The 23,237-nt window shown below is 42.3% G+C and overlaps 1 protein-coding gene across 1 annotated transcript in view; it reads right to left on the bottom strand.

Moving 5' to 3' along the window:
* Positions 1-20,155: 20,155 nt before the first annotated feature.
* Positions 20,156-23,237, bottom strand: part of RBM38 (RNA binding motif protein 38) — a 49,347-nt gene continuing 46,265 nt past the window's right edge. The window contains exon 4 of the mRNA XM_032217266.1: positions 20,156-21,642. Coding sequence (XP_032073157.1) covers positions 21,339-21,642 — 304 coding nt within the window. The 3' untranslated portion in view covers positions 20,156-21,338. The remainder of the gene's footprint in view (positions 21,643-23,237) is intronic.

Here is a 23,237-nt window from a genome sequence, read left to right as displayed (position 1 = left end):
TCGGGATACCCCCTCCGGCCAGGCAGAATGCCACTCCCCAACCTAGCGGTATCCCGAAGGTGCCAAGCAACGTGAGTGCCTTTCCCCTCAGCTCCCGTGGCTTGGCACCTTCAGGATGCCGCTAGGTCGGTGAGCGGTGCTCTGCCTGCCAGAAAGGGGGGGGGGTGTCCAAGGACCTTATTTTCAGGAGGGCCTTATATTTTTGCCCACCCAAAAAAAATGGCAATCGAGTTTGGAGTGGTTAACCTTGAGTTTGTATCTATTGCTTGCCCATGTATTATTGAGGTTGAAGCTAAAGTAGTCACTGACGATAGGACATTGTAGCAGACAATTTTGTGTACTACGCTTAGGTCAGACCATAGGCAGCATAGTTCCTAGGTTGTCCAAGCCCAAAATTTCGAGCCTGATGGTGTAAGGGATTCTATTGTGAGCAGAGAAGTGGAGAAATTCTCAGATAAGTCTGAGCAGCGTTCCTCATTTTCTTGAATTCCATTTCTGGCTGGAGATTCTGGGAGTTGAAGTCCACAGACCTTCAAGTTGCCAAGATTGGGAATCCTTGTTTTAGAGAGCACACATTGGCTGTGAGACACTAGTAAACTTCCACCTTTAGTTTGCAAGGCCCAGGCAGACTTTTCAAGAAGAGAGGCAGGGAGATGGTGAGCTCCTGATGTCATAAATCTAAACTCTTTGGAATCGGAGTCAAAAGAAGAATAAAAACTTCTTTCCCTGTATGTCTATATTTGGCCATTTCACTACAAAAATAAATTACTGGTCAGATCAAGAGGAAGTGAAAGTTTCTGCAAAAGAGGGGGAGGTTTCAGGGAGAAAAAGAAAGTTTTAGGTGAAGGGAATTATCTACTGCTCAAAACCAGATGGACACTGAGTGTGACTACTGTGTAACCTTCTAAGCTAAAGGATTTTACAAGGTAAAGGCTCCATTTAGCATGCTTGTCCATGCACACCCACAGCCTGCGATGCTCTAGCTGCTCAGCGGAGAATCACACAGGCGCATTATGCGCTGTGCGCAGGCGCAAATGGCCCGGTTGGGTCAAATACAGGTAAGGAACGTGGATGGGTGGGCAGGCCCTCCGAAGCACCGTAGCGGAACGGTGCCTGCTGCTCCCAGCAGGCACCGGTACGCCCATACCGGAGAGTACTGACCAGAACCCACCACTGCCCCTTGCTCAAGCAGTAGATCCTATACCATTTGGAGCTGTCCAATCTCTTCTTAAAAACCTCTAGTGTTGAGGGATCCACAACTTCTGAAGGCAACCCATTCCACTGGTTAATTGTTCTCATGGTTAGGAACTTTCTCCTTAGTTCTAGGTTGCTTCTCTCCTTGATTAGTTTCCACCCATTCCTTCTTGTCTTGGCTTTTGGTGCTTTGGAAAATAGGTTGACCTCTCTTTCTTTGTGTACTATACTTTTAAGTTAAAGACTGGATTGCAATTGCCTAAATGAACAGATCAAAAGCTCACAGGTAAAAGATCATTAAAGGCAAATTATTGTCCATCATGATTCCAGGAAAAGATCCCAACTGAAAGAATTCCAGACAATCAATGATGGGAAATGTTTGAATATCAGTTTTATTCATAAACGAAACATCTGCAAAGTCCATCACTGAAGTATATGGTTTCTACGTATATGGGAATTTTAGCAAATCTTAACACATCAGCAAGGGCAAGCAAGGGCTCTCTTTTACACAATCTTTCCTCCTCATTTTGAGACTTCAGTTTTTGGCAATGAATTTGTAACCTTGTAACCCACCTCCATATAGGGACACGGTGGCTTAGTGGCTAAGACACTGCGCTTGTCGATCAGAAAGGTTGGCAGTGCGGCGCTTCAAATCCCTACTGCCGCGTAATGGAGTGAGCTCCCGTTACTTGTTCCAGCTTCTGCCAACCTAGCAGTTCGAAAGCACATAAAAATGCAAGTAGAAAAATAGGGACCACTTTGGTGAGAAGGTAACAGCCTTCTGTGCGCCTTCACTGTTTAGTCATGCTGGCCACATGAGCACGGAGACACCCTCGGACAGCGCTGGCTCTTTAGCTTTGAAATGGAGATGAGTACCGCCCCCTAGAGTTGGGAACAACTAGCATATATGTGCGAGGGAAAACTTTACCTTTACCTTTTAACCAATCGTAGAATTCAGCCAGTTCGCACCACTTCGGGAAAACAGATTTTTAAGTTTCTAAGCAGTTTGGTGAACTGGTTGTTGGAAGGAATAATTAGGGCAGAGAAGCGGTTGTTAAATTATTTGAATCCCACCACTGTTTTTAACCCACCTCTTTTTAAATTGTTTCCTGGCCTTCTGTTTTTGCAACCATGGACTTCTTCTAGCCTTATTGCCAAGGATTGGAATGAAAATATAATTTTTTTAATTCTTCATATTTTGCAGAACCTTTCCAAAAGATAAAAAGCATGAAAAATTGTACAAAGACCGGAATCAACAGAGTTCATGTCAACTGTCTTTTTCTAAAGGATATGAGTAATCTTGTAGATTTACGTGATTTTTTTTTGTGGGGGAGGGGGGAATTGAATGTTTTATAGTTGGTGACAAACAAAGAAAGCTAAAATATTTCAATATATGTTACATGTCCTAAAGTAACAAAGATGATCAATGTGCAGAGAAAAAAAGGGAGGAAAAACGACTGAAGTGCATTTTAGTCCAATGCATATTTATTGAGAAGTACAGGCTAAGGTTTGGTCTTTTTCCCGTTCAAATAAATCCCACATCATAATGGACAGGTAGATTTACAGTGACTTACAATACGATCTTCATAGTGAGTGCCAGTACATCGACTCATCATACCAACAGTCCTTTTAATCAACGCTAAAGTGCTTTTCTTGCTATTTTTAAAAAGTTTAATTCCCTTTAATGGAATACCACTCTATACTATATAGCTTTTTCTAACTTTTTTTTAAAGTTATCATATTCTGATCAGTGCTATTCTAGTAATGTAATAGCAGTTGCCAGAAAAGTATTGTTCAATCATTTTTTTCTAATGGAATTTATTCTATAGCATAATAGTATGTATTATACTGGGCAATAGGATAAAATTATCCAGAGAAAAGATGAAATTATTTTATCTGGAAGTTTCAAGGAGAGGTTGAACCTCCGTCTGTTGGGATGCTTCATTCTAGATTTCTGTAAGGTTAGAATGTTCTAACATTTCCATTGAGGTTTATAGCTTGCATATGTGGGTGTGGATGTGTGAATACATATATCTCAAAATGGCTGTCTGTGTCTGTGTATGTTCCAGCATAACTCTGGAATGCCTCAACCAATTTCAACCAAACTTGGAACACAGATGACTTTCTCTCTGGAAACAAATACTGTGGGTAAGACATCCCTAACACCCCTTGGGGGGGGGGGTGTTCTGTTGTGTACAGCCTATTGTGCCTTTAAATGGCTTCTACTGTGCAGCGCAGTGGAGTTGCCATGGTAACGGCTTCACAGTTCTCCACAAGGGGGCTCCCTCTGGTAAGGGGGAAAATCCGACAGTAGAAATTACATTTGGTCCAGACATTTTCACCAAGGCTTTGATTATTTTGAGGTCAAATGTATGGTCATGATCAATAAAACATTATTGCAACATGGCCTGCCTACACTACTATGAGACCAGCACAACATACTTTAAACAGATTACATACCAGAAAAGAACTACAACGTTGAACAGTTTAGTGCAAACATTATGGACAAGAAACCACTTCTAAATCAAGATCAGAAAAAAACATACCATATGATCAAGAAGTAGAACAAGAAGCAATGGGTGGAAACTAATCAATACAATACAATAGCGAAGTTGGAAGGGACCTTGGAGGTCTTCTAGTCCAACCCCCTGCCTAGGCAGGAAACCCTATACCATTTCAGACAAATGGCTATCCAACATCTTCTTAAAGACTTCCAGTGTTGGGGCATTCACAACTTCTGGAGGCAAGCTGTTCCACTGATTAATTCTTCTAACTGTCAGGAAATTTCTCCTCAGTTCTAAGTTGCTTCTCTCCTTGATTAGTTTCCACCCATTGCTTCTTGTTCTACCCTCAGGTGCTTTGGAAAATAGTTTGACTCCCTCTTCTTTGTGGCAACCCCTGAGATATTGGAACACTGTTATCATGTCTCCCCTAGTCCTTCTTTCTCTTAAACTAGACATACCCTGTTCCTGCAACCGTTCTTATATGTTTTAGTCTCCAGTTCCCTAATCATCTTTGTTGCTCTTCTCTGCACTCTTTCTAGAGTCTCCACATCTTTTCTACATCGTGGTGACCAAAACTGAATGCATTATTCCAAGTGTAGCCTTACCAAGGCATTGTAAAGTGGTATTAACACTTCACATGATCTTGATTCTATCCCTCTGTTTATGCAGCCTAATCAAGGAGAGAAGCGACTTAGAACCGAGGAGAAATTTCCTGATAGTTAGAACAATTAATCAGTGGAACAGCTTGCCTCCAGAAGTTGCGAATGCCCCAACACTGGAAGTCTTTAAGAAGATGTTTGATATCCATTCGTCTGAAATGGTATAGGGTTTCCTGCCTAGGCAGGGGGTTGAACTAGAAGACCTCGAAGGTCCCTTCCAACTCTGCTATTGTATTGTTGTCAGGCCTGCGTTTATATTCCTTTTAGAATTTTGGCCTGCCACACTATTGTTGCAAAACTGCAAAACTGCAAAAGGAAAATGCATAATTAAAAATTATTTTAAAAAAGAGAATAGGACGTGTCAAATATCATGAGCCAGAAGAAACCTTTTACTGTATGAGATGGACACATTAAAAAAGAAACATACCTGCTCAGAAAATTTTAGAAATCAGACTTGAAATGAAACATAATTCTTCTTCCTAGGCATAATTCCAAAATCTGTTAACAAAAAATATCACAGTTTACTATACTCCATGTCTATAACTGCAGTGATAAATTTAGCACAACACTGGGAAAAAGATACATTACCAAAGAAATGAAACTGGGAACTTCAATTTGGAGAACATGTAGTAATGACACAATAAACAGTATATATTCACAACAGACTTTTAACCAAATTTAAGCAAGAATAGGTTTTACACATTCTGTATATTATGTAACAAGGCAAATGCAAGTATTTAGAAAACAGTTTTATAAAGGGAAGAAAAACTGACTAAAGAACTGAAATCAGAAACACACACAAATACATAATGTGTATAAATATTGTAGAAAGCCAGTCTAATGTAGTGGTTCAGATGCCAGATTAGAAACTGGTAGAATGTGAGTTCTAGTCCCACTTTAGCTATGAAAGCCAGTTAGCTGAGAGATTCACATTGTCTTAAAATAATTTAATGTATTTTGTTTCCTATGGTTAACTTCTTGTCAACAATATAATGCACACTAACTAGAGAGTAACTCCTTTTTCCACTTATTGACATTTGTACTACTGTATTAGTTTTTTTTTTAAATGGCTATCAAATGATCAATGGGAAAATTCAGTTTTGATGGGTTGCATTCAAAATACTTAAAAGAAAAAAAACAAATACATAAAACATTAGGCTAGGGCCGGGATGGCACGCTGACCAGCTGACTTCAGCCTTTTTTTGAGGCCATTTTTCGCCCTTCCCAGGCGCCAAAGGCTTTATAGGAGCCTGGGGAGGGCGAAAACAGCCTCTCCCGCTCCCCTGGAGTCCTTCCAGAGGCTTCAGGAGCTACCCTGAAGCCTTCAGCGCACAAAAAAACGACCATACGGGCAAACCGGAAGTTCGGGAACAGATTTCCAGTTTGCTCGTAGGACTGGTTTTAGCCCTCGGTAGCCTTCAGGAGCCTTCCGTAGGCTTCCCTAAAGGCTCTGGAGGGCAAAAAACGACCCTATGAGCAAACCAGAAGTCACTTCCGGTTTGTTCATAGGGCTGTTTTTCATCCTCCGGAGCCTTCAGGGAACCCTCCTGAAGGTTCAGGAGCAGTTCAGCTGAACCGGTAGTGGTTGGCTCCTGGGTCGCTGAAACCGGCAGCGATCCAGGCCGCCAAACCACTACTGGTTCAGCTGAACTGGTCCGAACCGGTAGGAACCCACCACTGCTTGGAAGGATGGAAGCAGAAGTGGGTTCCTACCGGTTCGGCCGAATAGGTAGTAACTTAGCCGGACCCGTAACCGCACCGGTTCTATCCTGAGCGCTGCCATCTTTATTTTATGTTGTGCACATGCACAGAAAAATCTGCATTTAAAAAAATGTAAAAGACTTTTCTTTTTCAATGGTGTGCGCATGTGCAGACCTTTTTAAGTGCAAATTGGTGCGTGCGTGCAAAAAAATGTTCGGGCACCAAACTGGTAGTAATGCTGGTAGGAACACGCACACACACACCCCAGATGGAAGGCTGAGTCAACCTTGAGCCTGGTGAGATTTGAACTGCCGAACTGCAGCTAGCAGTCAGCAGAAGTAGCATACAATACTGCACTCTAACCACTGCGCCACGCCCACCCTCCCTGGCTCTATTTCATCATCCTATTTAGGAACGTTTTTTGAGCAAAGCGCATGCGTGGGAGTCCGGGCGCATGCACATGCACACACATTTGCAAACCGGTAGGGAAGGTAAGTGAACGCCCTCCCACCACAATTTAAAAAACAGCAACCAGAATTCCCTCTATGAAATGCTCCTTAAATATCCAGCCCTGCTCATAAGTAGCACGCCGCCCGTTTTGCAGCTGCTTGTCCCAGTCTTGGGTCAAGCTGGGTATTTTCTTTCCGAAAGAAAGAAATCAACTACTGTATGTATAAAACAAGAAATTGTGGCCCTTTCACAGCCAGCGAGGGAGGAGTTAAAAATTAGGCTGCATACTCCAAGCAAATTGAAATGGCCTTTCATAACAGGGACTGGATTCCCCCCCCCCCCCGCCCCAGCAATCTTCTAAGCCAGCATACAGTGTCTGCCTCTTAACTGATGTGCCCTTGCAAAACTTGTGCAATTCATCCTAGCAAACAAAAGGCATAGTTGCTAAGAGAGTGTCAGCATGGCGATACATAAAACAGAGGGGAAAAAGGGGGCGGCTCTAGTTTTTGCAAAAATGTTTTCTCTTCTTAAATGTTGTTTCTTTCTGTTCCTCCGCTCCCGCCCCCAAGCCCTGGGCTTTCTCTTTTCAGCCAGAGTTGCTTTTCCTTTCAACAGCTTTGTCCTTTTTGGGTGAAAGTAGCCAAACGACATTGGCCCAGAGGTTTAATTTCTTTGTTGCAAATGCCAGTCCTGGGCTCTGCTTGGCATTCAGGACCAAAAAAATGTTGTTCTGCATGATCTATCTGTGTTTTCGCCTGGCAATCTTGGAGGTCAAATCCAAACACTTTCTTCGTGAATGTCTTCTGCAAACATAACAGTCTAGAGCAGGGATGGCTACCCTTTTTCTAAAGGGGTGCCAAAATTGTGTGCATGCTCACTACTGCAAGTGCACACATGCCGCCCTCCACCTGTGCATGCGCACACGACCCCCCACCTGTGCATGCACGAGTGATTCCCCCCTGCACATGGGGGGGATTTTTGCCCTCCCCAGGCTCCGGAGGCTTTTCTGAAGTCTAGGGAGGGTGAAAACGGTCTCCCCCGGCCTCCTTCACCCTCTCTAGGCTTCAGAAAAGCCTCTGGAGCCTGGGGAGAGTGAAAAATAGGCCTAATGGGCCAACCAGAAACAAACTTCTGGTTATCTCGTTGGGCCTGTTTTTCGCCCTCTCTAGGCTCTGGAGGCGTTTCTGAAGCCTGGAGAGGGCGAACAATGGCCTCCCCCGGCCCTCTGGAAGGCCGAAAATCAGCCGGCTGCCGCACACATGCACGCTGGAGCGGAGTACTGCCACACCGGCAAATATGGCTCCGTGTGCTCCCTGTGGTTCCTCGTGCCATAGGTTCGCCATCCCGATTCTAGAACATCGAACAATAGAGTTGGAAAAGACCTTGGAGTTCTTCTAGTCCAACCCCCTGCTTGAGCAGGAAATCCTCTTACCTTGTCAGTAAATGGTCATCGAATCTCTTTTTGAAAGCCTCCAGTAATGGAGCCTCCACAACTTCTGAAGCTATTTCATTGGTTAATTGCTCACACCATGAGGAAATCTCTCCTTGGTTCCGGGTTGCTTCTCTTATTGGTTAGTTCCCATCCATTGTTTCTTGTCCTGCCTTTCTGGTGCTTTGGAGAATAGGATGACCCCCCCCCATCTTTGTAGGAGCCCCCTCAAATATTGGAACACTGCTATCATGACACCCATAATCCTTTTTTCCCCCATTAGACTAGACAGACCCAATCCCTGTGACGATTCTTTGTATGTTTTAGCAGTGGTGCGTTTCAAAAAAATTTCGAACCTATTCTGTGGGTGTGGCCTCCTTTGTGGGAGTGGCTTGCTGGCCATGTGACCTGGTGGGAGTGGCTTGTCGGCCATGTGTTTTCTTTCTCTCTCTCTCTCTCTTTCCTTCCTTTTGTCTCTCTGTCCCTTTTTCCTTTTTTTCTTTCATCTCTCTCACTTTTTCTTTCTTTTTTCTTTTTTCTATTTCTTTCTTTCTCTTTCTCTGTGTGAGTCTGTCTCTGTGTGTGTGTGTGTGTGTGTGTGTGTGTGTGTGTGTGTGTGTGTCAGTGGTGGGTTTCAAACATTTTTGAAACCTCTTCTGTAGGTGTGGCCTGCTTTCCGGGTCCACTGGTGGAACCTCTTCTAACTGGTTCGGTAGATTTGATGAACCGTTTCTACTGAACTGGTGCGAACTGGTAGGAACCCACCTCTGTGTTTTAGCCTCCAGTCCTTTAATCATTCTTGTTGCTCTTCTCTTTCAACATTCAACAAAGGAAGGAAAGAATGTTATTAGATGTATCATCAGTCCAATATATATTTACTTCCTTAACTAAAACAGAGCATAAACAGCCTGTCTCCCTCACCTGTTGGCCAAAACCCAGGTTGGGTTCATCTGATATAATTTTCTTTCCTAACAAAGCAGGCTTTGTTAGTTGTGGTGCCTTTGGTATACTATGGTTAAGCAAACAATGGGTTAGTGCAATGTGTGAATCCAGTTACTAAATCTTGCTGGTGAAGGAAGTTAGCACCTACCCCTCTACTAGAAAAATGAAATATCCTAGGAAATATTAAAAAGGCAGAATATTACATTTCCCTGGATGAGAAATGGGGAAACATGTTTTTAGGCAGGAAACAGACTCACTCTTAATACCCCCCCCCTTTGTCAATGGGGCATTTAGTCCTGGGTCAGTCTATTCTACATAACAAAGATGTACCCCCTTCAGGCAGAGCCATTTCATTGCCCTTCATTGCACTACCCACCAAGTTTCAACCAAACTTAGACACAAACAACCTTCAAAGCTAGCTATGACCTCTGACAACAAACCATCAGGATACTCTTCCTGTGCCCCAGGAAGTTCAAAACCCAGAGAGGGCATAAAATCCAGGAACTCTCAGCATCTCTTCCCTTTTTCACCCAGGAGCTCCAAGCCATGTGGTCCTGTCCACCATTAAAACCATCTTTTCAAACAGCCTCCATGTTTCCAGTGTCTTTTTCCCCACTTGGAACTGAACCCAGATGGACATTTCCTCCAACACTGGCTATGTTTGAGGGTTCTGGGGCAAAATTCCACATTGTGCTTCTGCTCCAAAAATGATATAAATCTTGCAAATAAATAAAAAAATATCTTCTTTTGCATATTACTTTGGTGGAGACAGATGGAAAAAGCTGCTTCTCTTCTTCAGGCCTTATTCACAAAAACATTTGCAGAATTACATGCAAATTAAAACTCAAGTTTCTAGAAAGGCCTACAGCTAATTGTGGGATGTGGAGGCCTAGCTTCTCATGAGCTAGGCTATCAGAGGAATTTCAAGTGGTAGAAAGGAGGGGAAAAACCAGAAAAACTAATTTCTTAAATATTTGTCTTTATTTTAACATTGAATTGACTTCTCAATGTTCTCTCTATTTGGAGTAGAAGTAGGTGTTTAGGAATTTTCTGGTAATGTGACAAGAATGGACAATGACAACAGCCATTTGCCTTGTCTTTAAAAACAGATGACGCATTTACTCACTCATGGATAAGAAGTGGAAGGGAAGAGAGTACGCACTTTAAATAATATGAATATTTAATTTAAATAATATGAGAATAGTATGAGAAAGGAATAAGCAGAGCCAGGTATATTTGGGCTACAAGATGTGGGCTGCAGAAACCCTATGCGACTACTAGGTGGCAGCAAATACATTCAGAATACTCTGATCACTAGGTTGCCATCTAGTGGTTGTACTGATTTTTGCAATGCAGAATCCTAGGATAAAGAAACATCTGCTTTAATGAGCTATTCATTAAATCCTGCAGGTTCCCAAACACCCTTTCCTAAATCACATCCGAAACACTGCAAATCCATTGTTATTTATCAGTAGTAAAATTCGTAGTGGCATTTCATTTCATTTCAAATGACACACACGTAGGAACTGGTGAAGATTCAGTGACTTCCACCTGGACCTTTTTTTTTTTTTTACCCTACCTTGCAGGCAGCCAAGGCAGGGGAGATTTATAGCACTGCTGTTTCTTTCTCTACCAATTTTCCTCTTTTGCTAAATAGGAGGTTTTTTTTTCCAACTTCCCCTGCTGATGAAAGTATTGCAAGGGGAAATTGGAAAGAGAAATAAAATCTATTTCTTGAACTGGAAAAAAATTCTTCTCTGTTTTTGGTTTGGGGTTTTTTGGGTAGTGGTGAGAGGAGATTCAAAATTGCCTTTCCTTTTTCTTCTCAGAACATCTCTTTTTATCATGTGGTAGCTATCTATAACCTCTCAATGGCTGGTAGCTGCATAATCCACTTTGACTAAGAAATTAGCAGAGTTGGAAGGGACCTTGTAAGCAGTGGTGGGTTTCAAATTTTTTTAGAACCTCTTCTGTAGGTATGGCCTGCTTTGTGGGAGTGGCTTGCCGGCCATGGGATCAAGTGGGAGTGGCTTGACAGTCATGTGACTGGGTGGGCGTGGCCAACTTGTAAAATGTGGTGAAACTCATTTAACAACGCTCTTGCTTAGTATCAAAATGTTGGCTCAGAAACTCTGGCATTTGATGCACACAAGTCTTAAAGCTGTCAAGTTACAAGACCCTTGCCCCCTAACCCTTTAGAAAAAAAAAACCCCAGGGATGTTCAAACTTGACAGCTTTAAGACTTTAAGGTTTAGATAGGACTCTTAGAGGCGGGCGGGGCAATTGGTGAACCAGCCAATCAATGAGTGGTGGGCGGGGCATGTGTGGTGCGGAGGGGCGGGTGGGGAGCTGGAACCGGTTCTAAACGGCATGGTAGAGTTGAGGAACCTCTTCTATAGAAGAGGTTAGAACTGGCAGGAACCCACCCCTGCTTGTAAGTCACCTAGTCCACCCCCCCCCCAAGCAGGAGACCCTGCACCATTTCTGACAAATAGCAGGGGGAGGGGGAGGGAAGGGGGAGGAGGAGGAGATGATGATGATGATGATGATGTAGTAGTAGTAGTAGTAGTAGTAGTAGTAGTAGTAGTAGTAGTAGTTGTCGTTGTCAAGGATCTTCAGTAACAAAGAGACCAGTCTTGCATTTGCTTCTAAGTCCTCAGAGCATTTTTTTTCAAATGATCTTTTCCAAAATTATTTTGCCACGTATCAGGTTGACAACTACCTGGCTGGTGGTTTCTGCCTTTTACATGTTGATTTTGATTAATTAACTAAAGGAAGCTAGTCTGTTCACATTATAACTCCAGACCAGACAGAGATCAGGCACATCCTACTATGAGCTAGAAAGCGACAGATAAGGACAAGAGAGTATTCTATCGCAGAAAGCAGAAACTTCCAGGCATGATCTGGTGGCAGGCATGCACACAAATTAGGCACACACTATTTCTCTTCCTGTGTTGCTCTAGGAGAGACATTTCATTCAAATTAGTTTTATAATTCAAATGATTTCAGTAGAGCTTTTTGTTTGTTTGTTTGTTTTAAAGGTGGGAGGGTTGGTTTGGAACAAGCAAATCGCTTAGTTGGCGAGAAAGTATATGGGATACAAATAGGGTAGAGAAGAAAGGAGGGAGTTTCGTTAGCATTTTCTCTCTGGTAACACAAGAGTTGGTGCTGGTCATGGAGCTTCTTCTGCATTTTTTTAAAACAACATCACATTCAGTGGATGGCAGAGAGCAGACTTCAAACATTCCTTCACAACCAAGGAGAAATTGAGCAACGATCCTCCTGATGAATGCACTTTTATTTACAAGGTGGTCATAACTCATGGAATCATAAAATTATCTGGGTCGGAAGCAGAGGTGGGTTCCTACCACTTTGCACCTATTCGGTAGAACCAGTTCATCAAATCTACCGAACTGGTTAAAAGAGGTTCCACCAGTGGACCCGGAAAGCAGGCCACACCTACAGAAGAGGTTCCAAAAATTTTTGAAACCCACCACTGGTCGGAAGTGATCTTGGGGGTGTTTTAGTCCTACCCAGCCCCGTGCAGGTATCTTCATACCATACCAGACATCTGGTTCTCCAATTTTCTCTGGAGAACCTCCATTGATGGAGCACCCGCAACATCAGGAGACAGCCTGTTCCATTGCTTAATAGACAAGAAATTCCTTTTTATTTCAAGGTTGGATCGCTTACTGTAGAGCTTCCAACTACTTCTTACTTAAGCCTCCCACACTATGGGGAATAAATTCACACCTTCCCTATGAAATTCCTTCATCTGTGGAAAGTATGCTATCACATCTCCCTTCTCTTCTTTAGGCTAAACATGCCAAGTTGCTTCTATTGCTCTTTGTAGGATTTAGCCTCTAAACCCTTATCGTCTTTTCAATGTTCCCTGCAGTCTTTCCAGTTCCTCATTGTCCTTTTTGCATTGTGGTGGCAGAATTAGAAACAACATTCTAGGTGTGCGTGGAGCCATGCTATCACTTCCCATGAAATTGATACTATATCCTTACTAATGCAAACTCATACAGCTGTGCCTATCAGCTTTGGAAGCCATATTAACACCGGAAGCTTTCATGTTGCCACATTCTTGTGCTTGGGAAATTAGGAGGGGGGATTTAGTAGAGGGAATGTAGTTAGACATAATAGCATTCTTCTTATCGGTCAAGGTCATGGTATTCCTGCACCTGGATGAGGAATGAAGTGATGTCTTGAGTTGGCATGGATTGGGATTAGACCAGTGGTGAAATTCATTTTTTTTATTACTGGTTCTGTGGGCATGGCTTGGTGGGCATGGTGTGGCTTGGTGGGCATGGTGTGGCTTGGTGGGCATGGCAGAGGAAGGATACTGCAAAATCTCCATTCCCACCCCTCTCTGGGGCCAGCCAGAGGTGGCATTTGCCGGTTCTCCGAACTACTCAAAATTTCCGCTACCGCTTCTCCAGAACCTGTCTGAACCTGCTGGATTTCACCCCTGGATTGGACCACGTGATGGAGTGATGGGTGCAGGGGCTGGGTTTGGACCTTTGACTTACTGAGGAAAAACCCGGATCTCTCAGATTCAGATTTTCCCAGATGTGCCTGTATACCTAAAATAATAAATGGGAATTTTGAGCAAATGCCTGTCTCTGAGTTTTTAATTGGAGTTGGGTCCTTCAGGAACACTGACAGCCTCACAATGCTGGCTCATCCTAATTTGTGGACTACCAAGACCACAAATTAGGAGCAACAGCATTCTAATATTTGAGGGGATGCAAGAAGCGATCAGCCCATTTTCCAAAGCCCTAGAAGACAAGACAAGAAGCAATGGATGGAAACTAAACAAAGAGAGAAGCAACCTAGAACTAAGGTGAAATTTCCTTACAATAAGAACAAATAACCAGTGGAACGGCTTGCCGTCAGAAGTTGTGGGTGCTCCATCACTGGAAGCTTTTAAGAGACTGGACAGCTTGTCTGGAATTGTATAGGGTCTCCTGTGTGAGCAGGGGGGTTGGACAAGATGACCTCCAAGGTCCCTTCCAACTCTGTTATTCTGTTCAGAAATACAGATCACAAATGCTATTCCTAAACAAGATAATACTTGGTACCTGTTCCTCTGGGGGCTTTTTTCCTGCCAAAGTGCTGTAGGAAGTTAAAATCCACCCCACTTCCGTCCCACCTCTCTGTTTCCTGTTCCTGTGTAAGAAATGTATTCTGATTGGTTGTCAGACTCCCAGGGGCTGGTATGTGTGTCTTAGCTAACTTTGTAGGTTGTGTGTCTTTTGAGTCCCAAAGCTTGGTTGTGTTCCCAGGTGCCCTGTGGTGAGATGGGTAAAGGGCCAATACTATCATGCCTTATTCCCACCACCCTGGAGCTGAAGGGGGAAATCGTTGTTATGTAGAATAGATGGGCTCAGGCATTTTAATGGCCCATTGAAAAAGGTGGGGGCTATTAAGAGTGAGTCTGTTTCCTGCCTAAAACATGCATCTCCATTTCTTATCCGGGGAAATATAATATTCTGCCTTCTTAATATTTCCAAGGATATTTCATTTTTCTAGCAGAAGGGTGGGTTTTAACTTCCTGCAGTGCAGAACTTACATTTCTCCCCACCTTTTATTCAATAGGGCCAAATGTTCAAGTCTGTCAAGATTCCTTTGAATCTTAAGCCTCTCTTCTGAAATATTAGCCATTTTTCTCCCCCCCCCTTTTTGTGTCAATTAAGCAAATCTATTAGTGTTCATTTTAAAGACCCACTATAAAACATTATTATCTCATCAGGCAGCAGGATCTAGACAACCTTGAATGAACTTAGAAGTAACCAGGATTGGTACTCGATTGAAAGACTTATTAGGAAATCCCAGGACCGCAGTCTGAGAAACATAGTCATCATGAGAAAGAAAATTGCACGATTGTGCCTTTGAAGTCTCCAAGAGTTAAACATGATTTGGAGACTTCTTTATCTTGATTAATGTAAAAATGAAAGCACATTTTATTTGCCAGCCTAGGCTGTGCTGGGAGTTTCCATTCTGGAGAATTGTTGAAAAATTATGACTTGAAGCTATGCTGATCAACAGTTCCTCTGCAGCCATTAGCTGGCTTGCTTGCCAACTATCTCAGCCTAGAGTCGCCCTTGCCAGAATGCCCTGTTTCTGCCTGATAAGCATTCCTTCTACATTGTTCTCTTCATTCCAGCATAATCTTCCTCCTGTTCATCATGAATGGTCTTTGGACAATCCCATCCATCAAAATAGCCCGGCAACAAAACGCATGGAGAAATTTCCCTCTTCGCTGCTCTCTTGTTGCAAAAACTGCCTTCCCCCAAATTCACCGAACCCCAACCAAGCTATGGAGATTTTTTTAAAAAAATGTTTATTATAGGTGGGGTAAACTTTACAGAGCCTGTAACTGAAGCTCTGTTCTAACTGTTGGTCTATTTCTGCAAAAGATTGAAGAGGCTGGTTGGATCTGAAAAAACAGTAGTATCTATCTATCTATCTATCTATCTATCTATCTATCTATCTATCTATCTATCTATCTATCTATCTATCTATCTATCTATCTATCCATCCATCCATCCATCCATCCATCCATCCATCCATCCATCCATCCATCTATCTATCTATCTATCTATCTATCTATCGTCTGTCTAATCCAAATATCATTCACTCATCCCAAAATCTCCAGAACCGTAAAGCCTACAAACAAATTTGGCACGTATGTTCCTTTTGGCTTCTTGGTGCTCGCTAAGAAAATATTTTTCAAAATGACAATCAGATTATTAGTATTTCTTATACAGTAATTAACATGCTCTGATGCTAAGGAGTTCTACTCCCCTTCCCCACCTTAAAAGAACTCTGTTCTAATTGGCAGTTGCTTTATATTAACATGCTCTGATGCTAAGGAGTTAAGACATTCTACTCCCCCTCCCCACCTGAAAAGAACTCTGTTCCAACTGTCAGTTGCCTCACATTCTTTTACGTTAGTTCAAACTGGCAGACATTCCACTCTTTCACTCAGGAAAGGTCTGGGGCCCCTTACAGTACTTAAATGTCGGTACCTCACCAAAATGTCTACGCCTTCCACCTATGGAACTGCTTCCGGACTCAAGATGGCAGGAGCGATAGTTCCCTTATGTGTTTCAATTACCAACCACCACTGAGCCAACATATTGAACTGGAGTGAACCAAATTTCTCCTGCATTGCCTGACCACATAGTTTTATTGCAAACATATGAGTATCAGCTAGTATATATATATGAACTGAAATAGCATCCTACTTACAACTACAATTGACTCCAAACGTTGTGTTGCTAAGCAAGATTGTTGAGTATTCCCACATTTTCCAATCCTTTTGCCAGTCGTTAAGCAAATCACTGAAGTTGTTAAATGAATTATGTGGTTGTTAGGTAAATCTAGCTTTACTCTTTGACGCTGTTTGTTGAAAACCAGCAGGGAAGGTTACACATGACGATCACATGACCCCGGGAGAGTGCAACTGGCATAAGTACATGCCAGTTGCCAAGTGCTTGAATTTAGCCTGTCCCCTCTGCCAAGTAGCTGAAGGGAACATAAAGCACATCCTCAGAAATTGGATGAGCCAGCCAGCAACCAAGGATACCAAACCACAAATCATTAGCAGAATTTATGCTATGCCCTAAATCAGAAGTCATCAACTTTTTCTAAGTTAAGGTTTGGTACGATTTACTAAGAAACAGGTTTCCAAAAGCAAGAGACCAGTCAACAACAAAAAAAAATTGAGCCTGCTGATTTAAAATTTAATATATTGATATGATTACTCTGCACTTGGGTATTTAACCATGTTCATCTTCTGTCATATTGGCAAATGACAGCTGAATAACTGGGGGATGGATATATGTGTTGTGGCCCGCCAGCAGCCAGTGGAGCTGGCAGCAGATTCGGACAGCGAGGAGGTTGGGGAGGAACATGGGCAGTGGTGGGATTCAAATAATTTAACAACTGGTTCTCTGACCTAATGACCAGCTGGGTAGGTGTGGCTTGGTGGTCATGTGACCATGTGGGCGTGGCCAACTCAACATCACTCAGGTTGATGGGTGCTTCGCCTTAGCTATTACAATGTAATGAGGATTAACCAGAGAGGCAGTTTCTGTAAGCAGGTCAATAAAGATTAGGCTAGAAACAACACCAGAAAGTTTCCTTCCTGCCTTCCTTACAGGATTAGCCCTGTAAAGTGGAAAAAAGCAAAAGGAGATTTCTTCCAACATCTGGTTCTCTGAACTACTTGGAAAGTTACCAACCGGTTCTCCCGAATAGGTGCGAACTGGCTGAATCCCACCACTGAACATGGGCCAGTCCTGGAGTCTGGAGAAGACTCTGATGAGGCAGAGAGGGGGGCCAGAGCCGTATGCCAGTTATCAGCTGCCTTCAGAGTCAGACATCAGTGAGGCAGACGAAAAGCTGGAGCCTGTTCCCAGTGTGTGCATGCGCAGAGTTGCCAGATGAAGGGAACAGTTAAAGAACAGGGGTCGACTTGGGAGTAAGGCCACAGGTGGATGGCGCCTCCCAGAGGAAATAAAAGAGGAGCAAAAGGGGAGTGGAGTTTGTAGGAGACAATTAGTTCACTTAATTGGTTCGTGACTCTCCGAGACTCCTTGCCAGGTTTTGCAGATATCGGCCTGTCAGCTCTCCAAGCCAGATAAGGTCTGTGACTGTAAATCCTCCCTTGAAAGAGCATGTTTGCTTCATGCTCTTGGGAAGCCTAAGTCAGAACAATATGAAGCCTGGGGACCAGGGCTGTCTGTAGGGTAGACTTCAAAAAATGCTAAGATGGTATCCACCACCAGGCAGATACCCGCCTGGGTCCTCCAATTGTGCTTTTCTGGACAAAACCATATATCATAGCTAGTGCCACACATTGACTGTGACTAGTTTCATGTAACACACTAAGGTAAAACCACATTATGGCTTTCTGCAATGTCTGAAACCCAAGCAACACTGCAAGGAATTTCTTCCTGGCTCAGCCAAGGACATCTTATCTATCATTAATATATTGTTTGCATTCTCTGGCAGCCACGAACAGCCTGTTGCCTACTACCTGAGGCCAATCTGCTTATATCCTAAATTGACTCATATATTATAGCAAGTCATGGTTGCTTCTCTGCCTTCCTGCCACTGCAGCAATCCCATAAATGCAATAGAAACCCGGTGGCAGAATGCAAAAATACATTTACCTTGTTCAGTTTTCTTCTACTTATCTGAAAGGAAAGGGAAGTTTTTCCCCTCATTCGTTCGTTCATTCATTCATGTCATTGTTAAGATATTGGATTGAGTCTGGGAAAACTCAAGTTTCAGATTCAGATTTCAGATTTAATTTATTTGTATGCCGCCCTTCTCCGGGAGGGACTCAGGGTGGTGAACAACTCAAAAGGGGAAAGGGGATACAAACACAATACATATAATTAAAATACACAAGAGTCATACGGCCATACAAGTCGAGAGGGGAGGGGAACTCATCAACCCCAGGCCTGCCGGCACAGCCAGGTTTTGACGGCTTTCCGGAAGGCCTGGAGAGGGGTGAGGGTCCGAATCTCCGCGGGGAGTTCATTCCAAAGGGCCGGAGCTGCAACAGAGAAGGCCTCCCCCGAGTAGTAGCCAGATGGCATTGGCTGGTAGACGAAACCCGGAGGAGGCCGACCCTGTGCGATCTAACGGGTCTGTGGGAGGTAATTGGCAGAAGGCGGTCTCTCAAGTACCCAGGTCCAATACCATGAAGGGCTTTATAAGTTACGACTAGCACTTTGAAGCGTATCCGGAGACCGATCGGTAACCAGTGCAGCTCGCGGAGGATAGGTGTAACGTGGGTGTACCGAGGTGCACCCACGATCGCTCGCGCGGCTGCATTCTGGACGAGTTGTAGTCTCCGAAGTGCAAGTAGATTCTCATCCATGGAAGCTCTCTGGATAAGTTGCTGTTTTCCTTTCTTTTTTCTCTCAGCCCATCCTCAGTGGTGGGATTCTGCTGGTTTAACAACCATTTCAGTGATCATGTATTTGGGATATAAATGAGATAATAGAATAGAATAACAGAATTGGAAGGGACCTTGGAGGTCTTCTAGTCCAACTCCCTGCTTAGGCAGGTAAAATGGATCTTTTTCAATTCTTGGGGGAATTTTTGTAATGGAGGCAGGTGCTTTTCTGACTTTCCTTGGTTGGTCTGTCTTTATTATGGATAAACCGGGCAGGTGCATTAGGCTTTAGATAGGTCTACTGCAACTTCTTTTACCATCTCCCCTCCATCTCCATGTAAAATGAGGAAAAATGTGAATAGCGTCATTGCTACATCCAGCAGGATCCACAAAGGCTGACCTTCAGTGAAGCTTTCTACTTTAGCACTTAACATAATATGGAACGCACAAATCAGAGCACTCTAATTCAAATCCTAAAGATGTTTTTCAAAAGGCAACTGGACTTTCTGGGGTTTTCTTTTCTTGAAAACATTTCGCTTGTCATCCAAGAAGCTTCTTCAGTTCTGAGTCCAGTTGCCTTTTGAAAAGCACCTTTGAGACCACCATGACCTAGATGATTGAGAATCTCCATGGATCCTCTAATCCAAGATATATAGGATATACAGGATCAGATACATAGTAGTGGCCAACCTTTTGGGAGGCAAAGTGTATTTTGAAGTTTGATGGCTAATAACATCACTTTTTTGCAGTAGTACCATAAAAGTATATATATCAATGGAAAGATAATTTAATTAAGAATGTGATGCAACAAATTTTGTTCAGTTATCTGTGTTCTATGAAAAGTTATAGATCAGAAGCGATCCAGCAATAAAACCCAGTTAATAGAAGCAATCATTCAATCTTGGTTTCACATTATAATAGTTGCAGAACTAAAAGACTTGGCTCACTCAATGGGAAGACGTTGTAAGACTGTAATTCATGCTAAAGGTTACCAACTAAGTATTAACTGACATGGTGATAATTTTTGTATATCTCATTTTTTCTATGGTGATAAATTTTATATATCTCGTTTTTCCTACCTGTTTCACTTTTCTTCTTTATGACTGCTATTCTAATAGCAATTCCTTCATAAAAGTTATTGCATTGCATTGTTGATTAAATTATCTTTCCATTTATATATAATTTTATGGTACTACTCTCCAAAAAAAGTAGTGTTATTAGCCATCAAACCTCAAAAATACCCTTCCCCCAAAAAAGATTTCTACAATTTTGGCTACTACTGTACAGTCCAGTGAGGTAGCAACCCATAGATATCTCCCAGTTTCTCATAAGGTAGCCAAAGCACGACACAATCTTAAAATTCAAAATAGTTTATTGCTCTTCTTTGTAAAAATGCACTTCTTACACTGTCTTTTACTTATTCAGCACTTTGTACCACTGGGTGTCAAAACTCTCTTGTTCAAGTGTGTAACACCATAATAGAGCTCGGATTTATCCCTGACATTCGCCTAAACAGTGCTGGTCGAAGACCCCGCTTAGCTTTTATATAAATACTGTAAAATTTCTCTAGACCTGCAGCATCATAAACAAAAGATCTATTAAAGTAGACAATGTGTTCAATAGTTTTTTTTCTCGCTTTTCTTGCTTTTAAAAATATACCTAAAACTTTGAGATAATCTTAAAAGAGTAACAATTACAAATAAGAAAAAAATACAGTGCATCGACTTGAATATTGCACCGTCCTTAAAGCCAATATTACTTTTGCATGTCGAAAGCAATTTAGAACTCCCCAACACACAATTAATTTAGGTGTGAGTATTAGACAAGGCAGATATTACTATATTTTTCACCTGCAATTCACAGCTCCTGTGAATAAGGAGAGATCACAATAAATATTAAAATAGGCTCTCTTTTTTGTCTTTCTTGTAAGGCATTTGAGTATTACAAAGTTTTTAATGGAAGGATCCTCCCACCCCTTGACCCCCAAAATTTGCTCCTCCCCCCCCCCTCATTTATGTATTCTCCAAATACCTTTTGCAACAAGGCTAAATAACAGGTGGCAAGAGTCGGATGGCGCATAAGCAACTTAAGTAATAAAGCAGAAAATGGCTGGTGATGAAATGAAACTGCCAGGAAGTGTTCAACAGTTTGCAGTTTTCACTTATAAGCACAGGGAGTGGGTGGGTGGGTGGGTGTGTTTGTCATTTTAGTCCCTCTTTGCAATAATATCTGTCTCGATAAAAAGGAAGAGAGGGAAAGATGGAAAAAGAGATTTTCCAACGTTCGTCGTAAGAAGTCTTTTTTTTTTTTTTTGCAATGATGTTTTAAAAAGTCTGTAACACTATAAATAGCTTAGGTATAGATATGCATCCTTTCTAATAGGATCAATTTTTCTTTTTTTACTTTTTTTTTTTTACAAAAACTTGATTTTTTTTTAAAAAAAAATTAAATTATTGTTTTTCTCCTTTGTTTTCTCGGCCCCCTTCCACGTCCTTGCATTCCTTCATAGCCAGAAAGGTTTTTCCGAAGATGGGTTTCTATTGCATACGGTCTGGTTGCAGCTGTGTCGCTGGATACTGCACAAAAGTTGTGGGTGCTGCTATTGGTAGACCGGCAGCCGTGGTAGGTTGAGGAAGGGCGCCCGTGTACCCGTATCCCACAAAGCCAGCAGCAGGAGAAGGAGCATAGGGATACTGGTCGTAGGCAGCAGCGGTGAATTGTGAGTAGGCCTGGCTCGCCGTTGTGTAGTCTATGTAAGGAGAAGTGATGGACTGGACAGGAGTCGGGATGACCACGCTGGGCTGAACAATTGCTTGAGGGTAGATAAAGTGATGGGCGAGCCTGTAAGAGGAGAGAGAAAGAGGTACAATCAGATTGTTTCTCTAAACAGTAAGTCGAATCATAACTGGGAAAGTAACAACACAGCTGAGGTTTAAATAAGAAATAAGGATGACTGAAATCACGGAATGGTTGACTTGATAGATTCCTGGGAAGACATGGGTCATGAATAATGCAACGCAGAAGCTCCTGTTCACACTTACAATCAGCCAACTGCTTCAGAAGTATTCTAGGGCACTCACTTTCACGACATTTGTAAAAGTCAGTAAAGTTCCTTTGCCTGGATGTTTAAATGTATGTTCATATTTATTGTGTTAATATTTTAATGTTTTAAATGGTATTATAACTGCAAGACAGTTAGCCCACATAGAAACCGCCTTGGCAAGAGATGATGGATGGATGGATGGATGGATGGATGGATGGATGGATGGATGGATGGATGGATGGATGGATAGATAGATAGATAGATAGATAGATAGATAGATAGATGGATGACAGATATGGTATTCCTCACATGTTCACCAAAAGAGACTACTCTTTAACAGGAATGCCACATGGATTTCTTTAAACCTTGATGTTTCCTTCAGCCTGTTTCATTCCTTCATTTTAGGTCAGTCAAACAAACCCCACACTCACTAACACCGATGAGGTTGGATGATGAAACACGTGGAAGAAAACAACCAATTTCAGACAGCGCCAAGCACTCCGCAGTACATTTGCAACTGCTGCAAAGCAGGTTGGAAATAGCTTCCTTAGATATTTTATATTTCTGGTTGTTTCATTTTTTTTACAACTTATTACTTTTCCTTTTCTGTTTTCGTACTTCTTTTTCTAAAAAGAAAAATTCTACCAATCTGCCTGCTATAGAGGACCTGTATACTGCATGAGTCAAAAAGGGGGCTGAGAAAATATCTACAGACCCCTCGCATCCTGAACATAAATTGTTTCAACTTCTACCCTCAAAATGACGCTATAGAGCACTGCACTCCTGAACAACTCGACACATGGACAGTTTTCCCCACATGCCATCACTCTGCTTAACAACTAATTCACACAACACTGTCAAATAATTTACCAAGAATATATTCTTCTTCTCTTCCTTCCTAGTATCTATCTCTCCCCACTTATGACTATAACCATGTTGTTTGTATCTTTCAACTTATATTGTTTTTGTTTCCTAGTACTATTTGATAGCTTATTAGTAACCTTGACTATCACTAAGTATTGTATCTTTTTATTCTTGATGAATGTATTTTTATTTTCCTTATGTACATTGAGAGTATATGCATCAAAGACAAATTCCTTATGTCCAATCACACTTGGCCAATAAAGACTTCTATTCTATTCTATTCTATTCTGAATTTTCGCTTTTGATTTGATAGTTTTTAATCCTGTATAAATTATTTCCCAATAGTGTGTGTGTGTACGTACACACCGTATTTTTGGAGTACAAGATGCACCTTCCCCCGCCCCCAAGTGCATGGAAATGTTGGTGCATCTTATACACCAAATACAGCCATTTTTGGCCTCCCGAAGCCCCACCCTCGCATCCTATTTTTGCTGAAAAACAGGCTGTTTTTCACAACGGGGGGCATTTT

Source organism: Thamnophis elegans, chromosome 5, assembly GCF_009769535.1.
Source record: "Thamnophis elegans isolate rThaEle1 chromosome 5, rThaEle1.pri, whole genome shotgun sequence".
NCBI classification, from domain to species: domain Eukaryota; kingdom Metazoa; phylum Chordata; class Lepidosauria; order Squamata; family Colubridae; genus Thamnophis; species Thamnophis elegans.
Note: the sequence above shows the minus strand (reverse complement) of the source record. Positions and strands in the feature narration are given on the sequence as shown.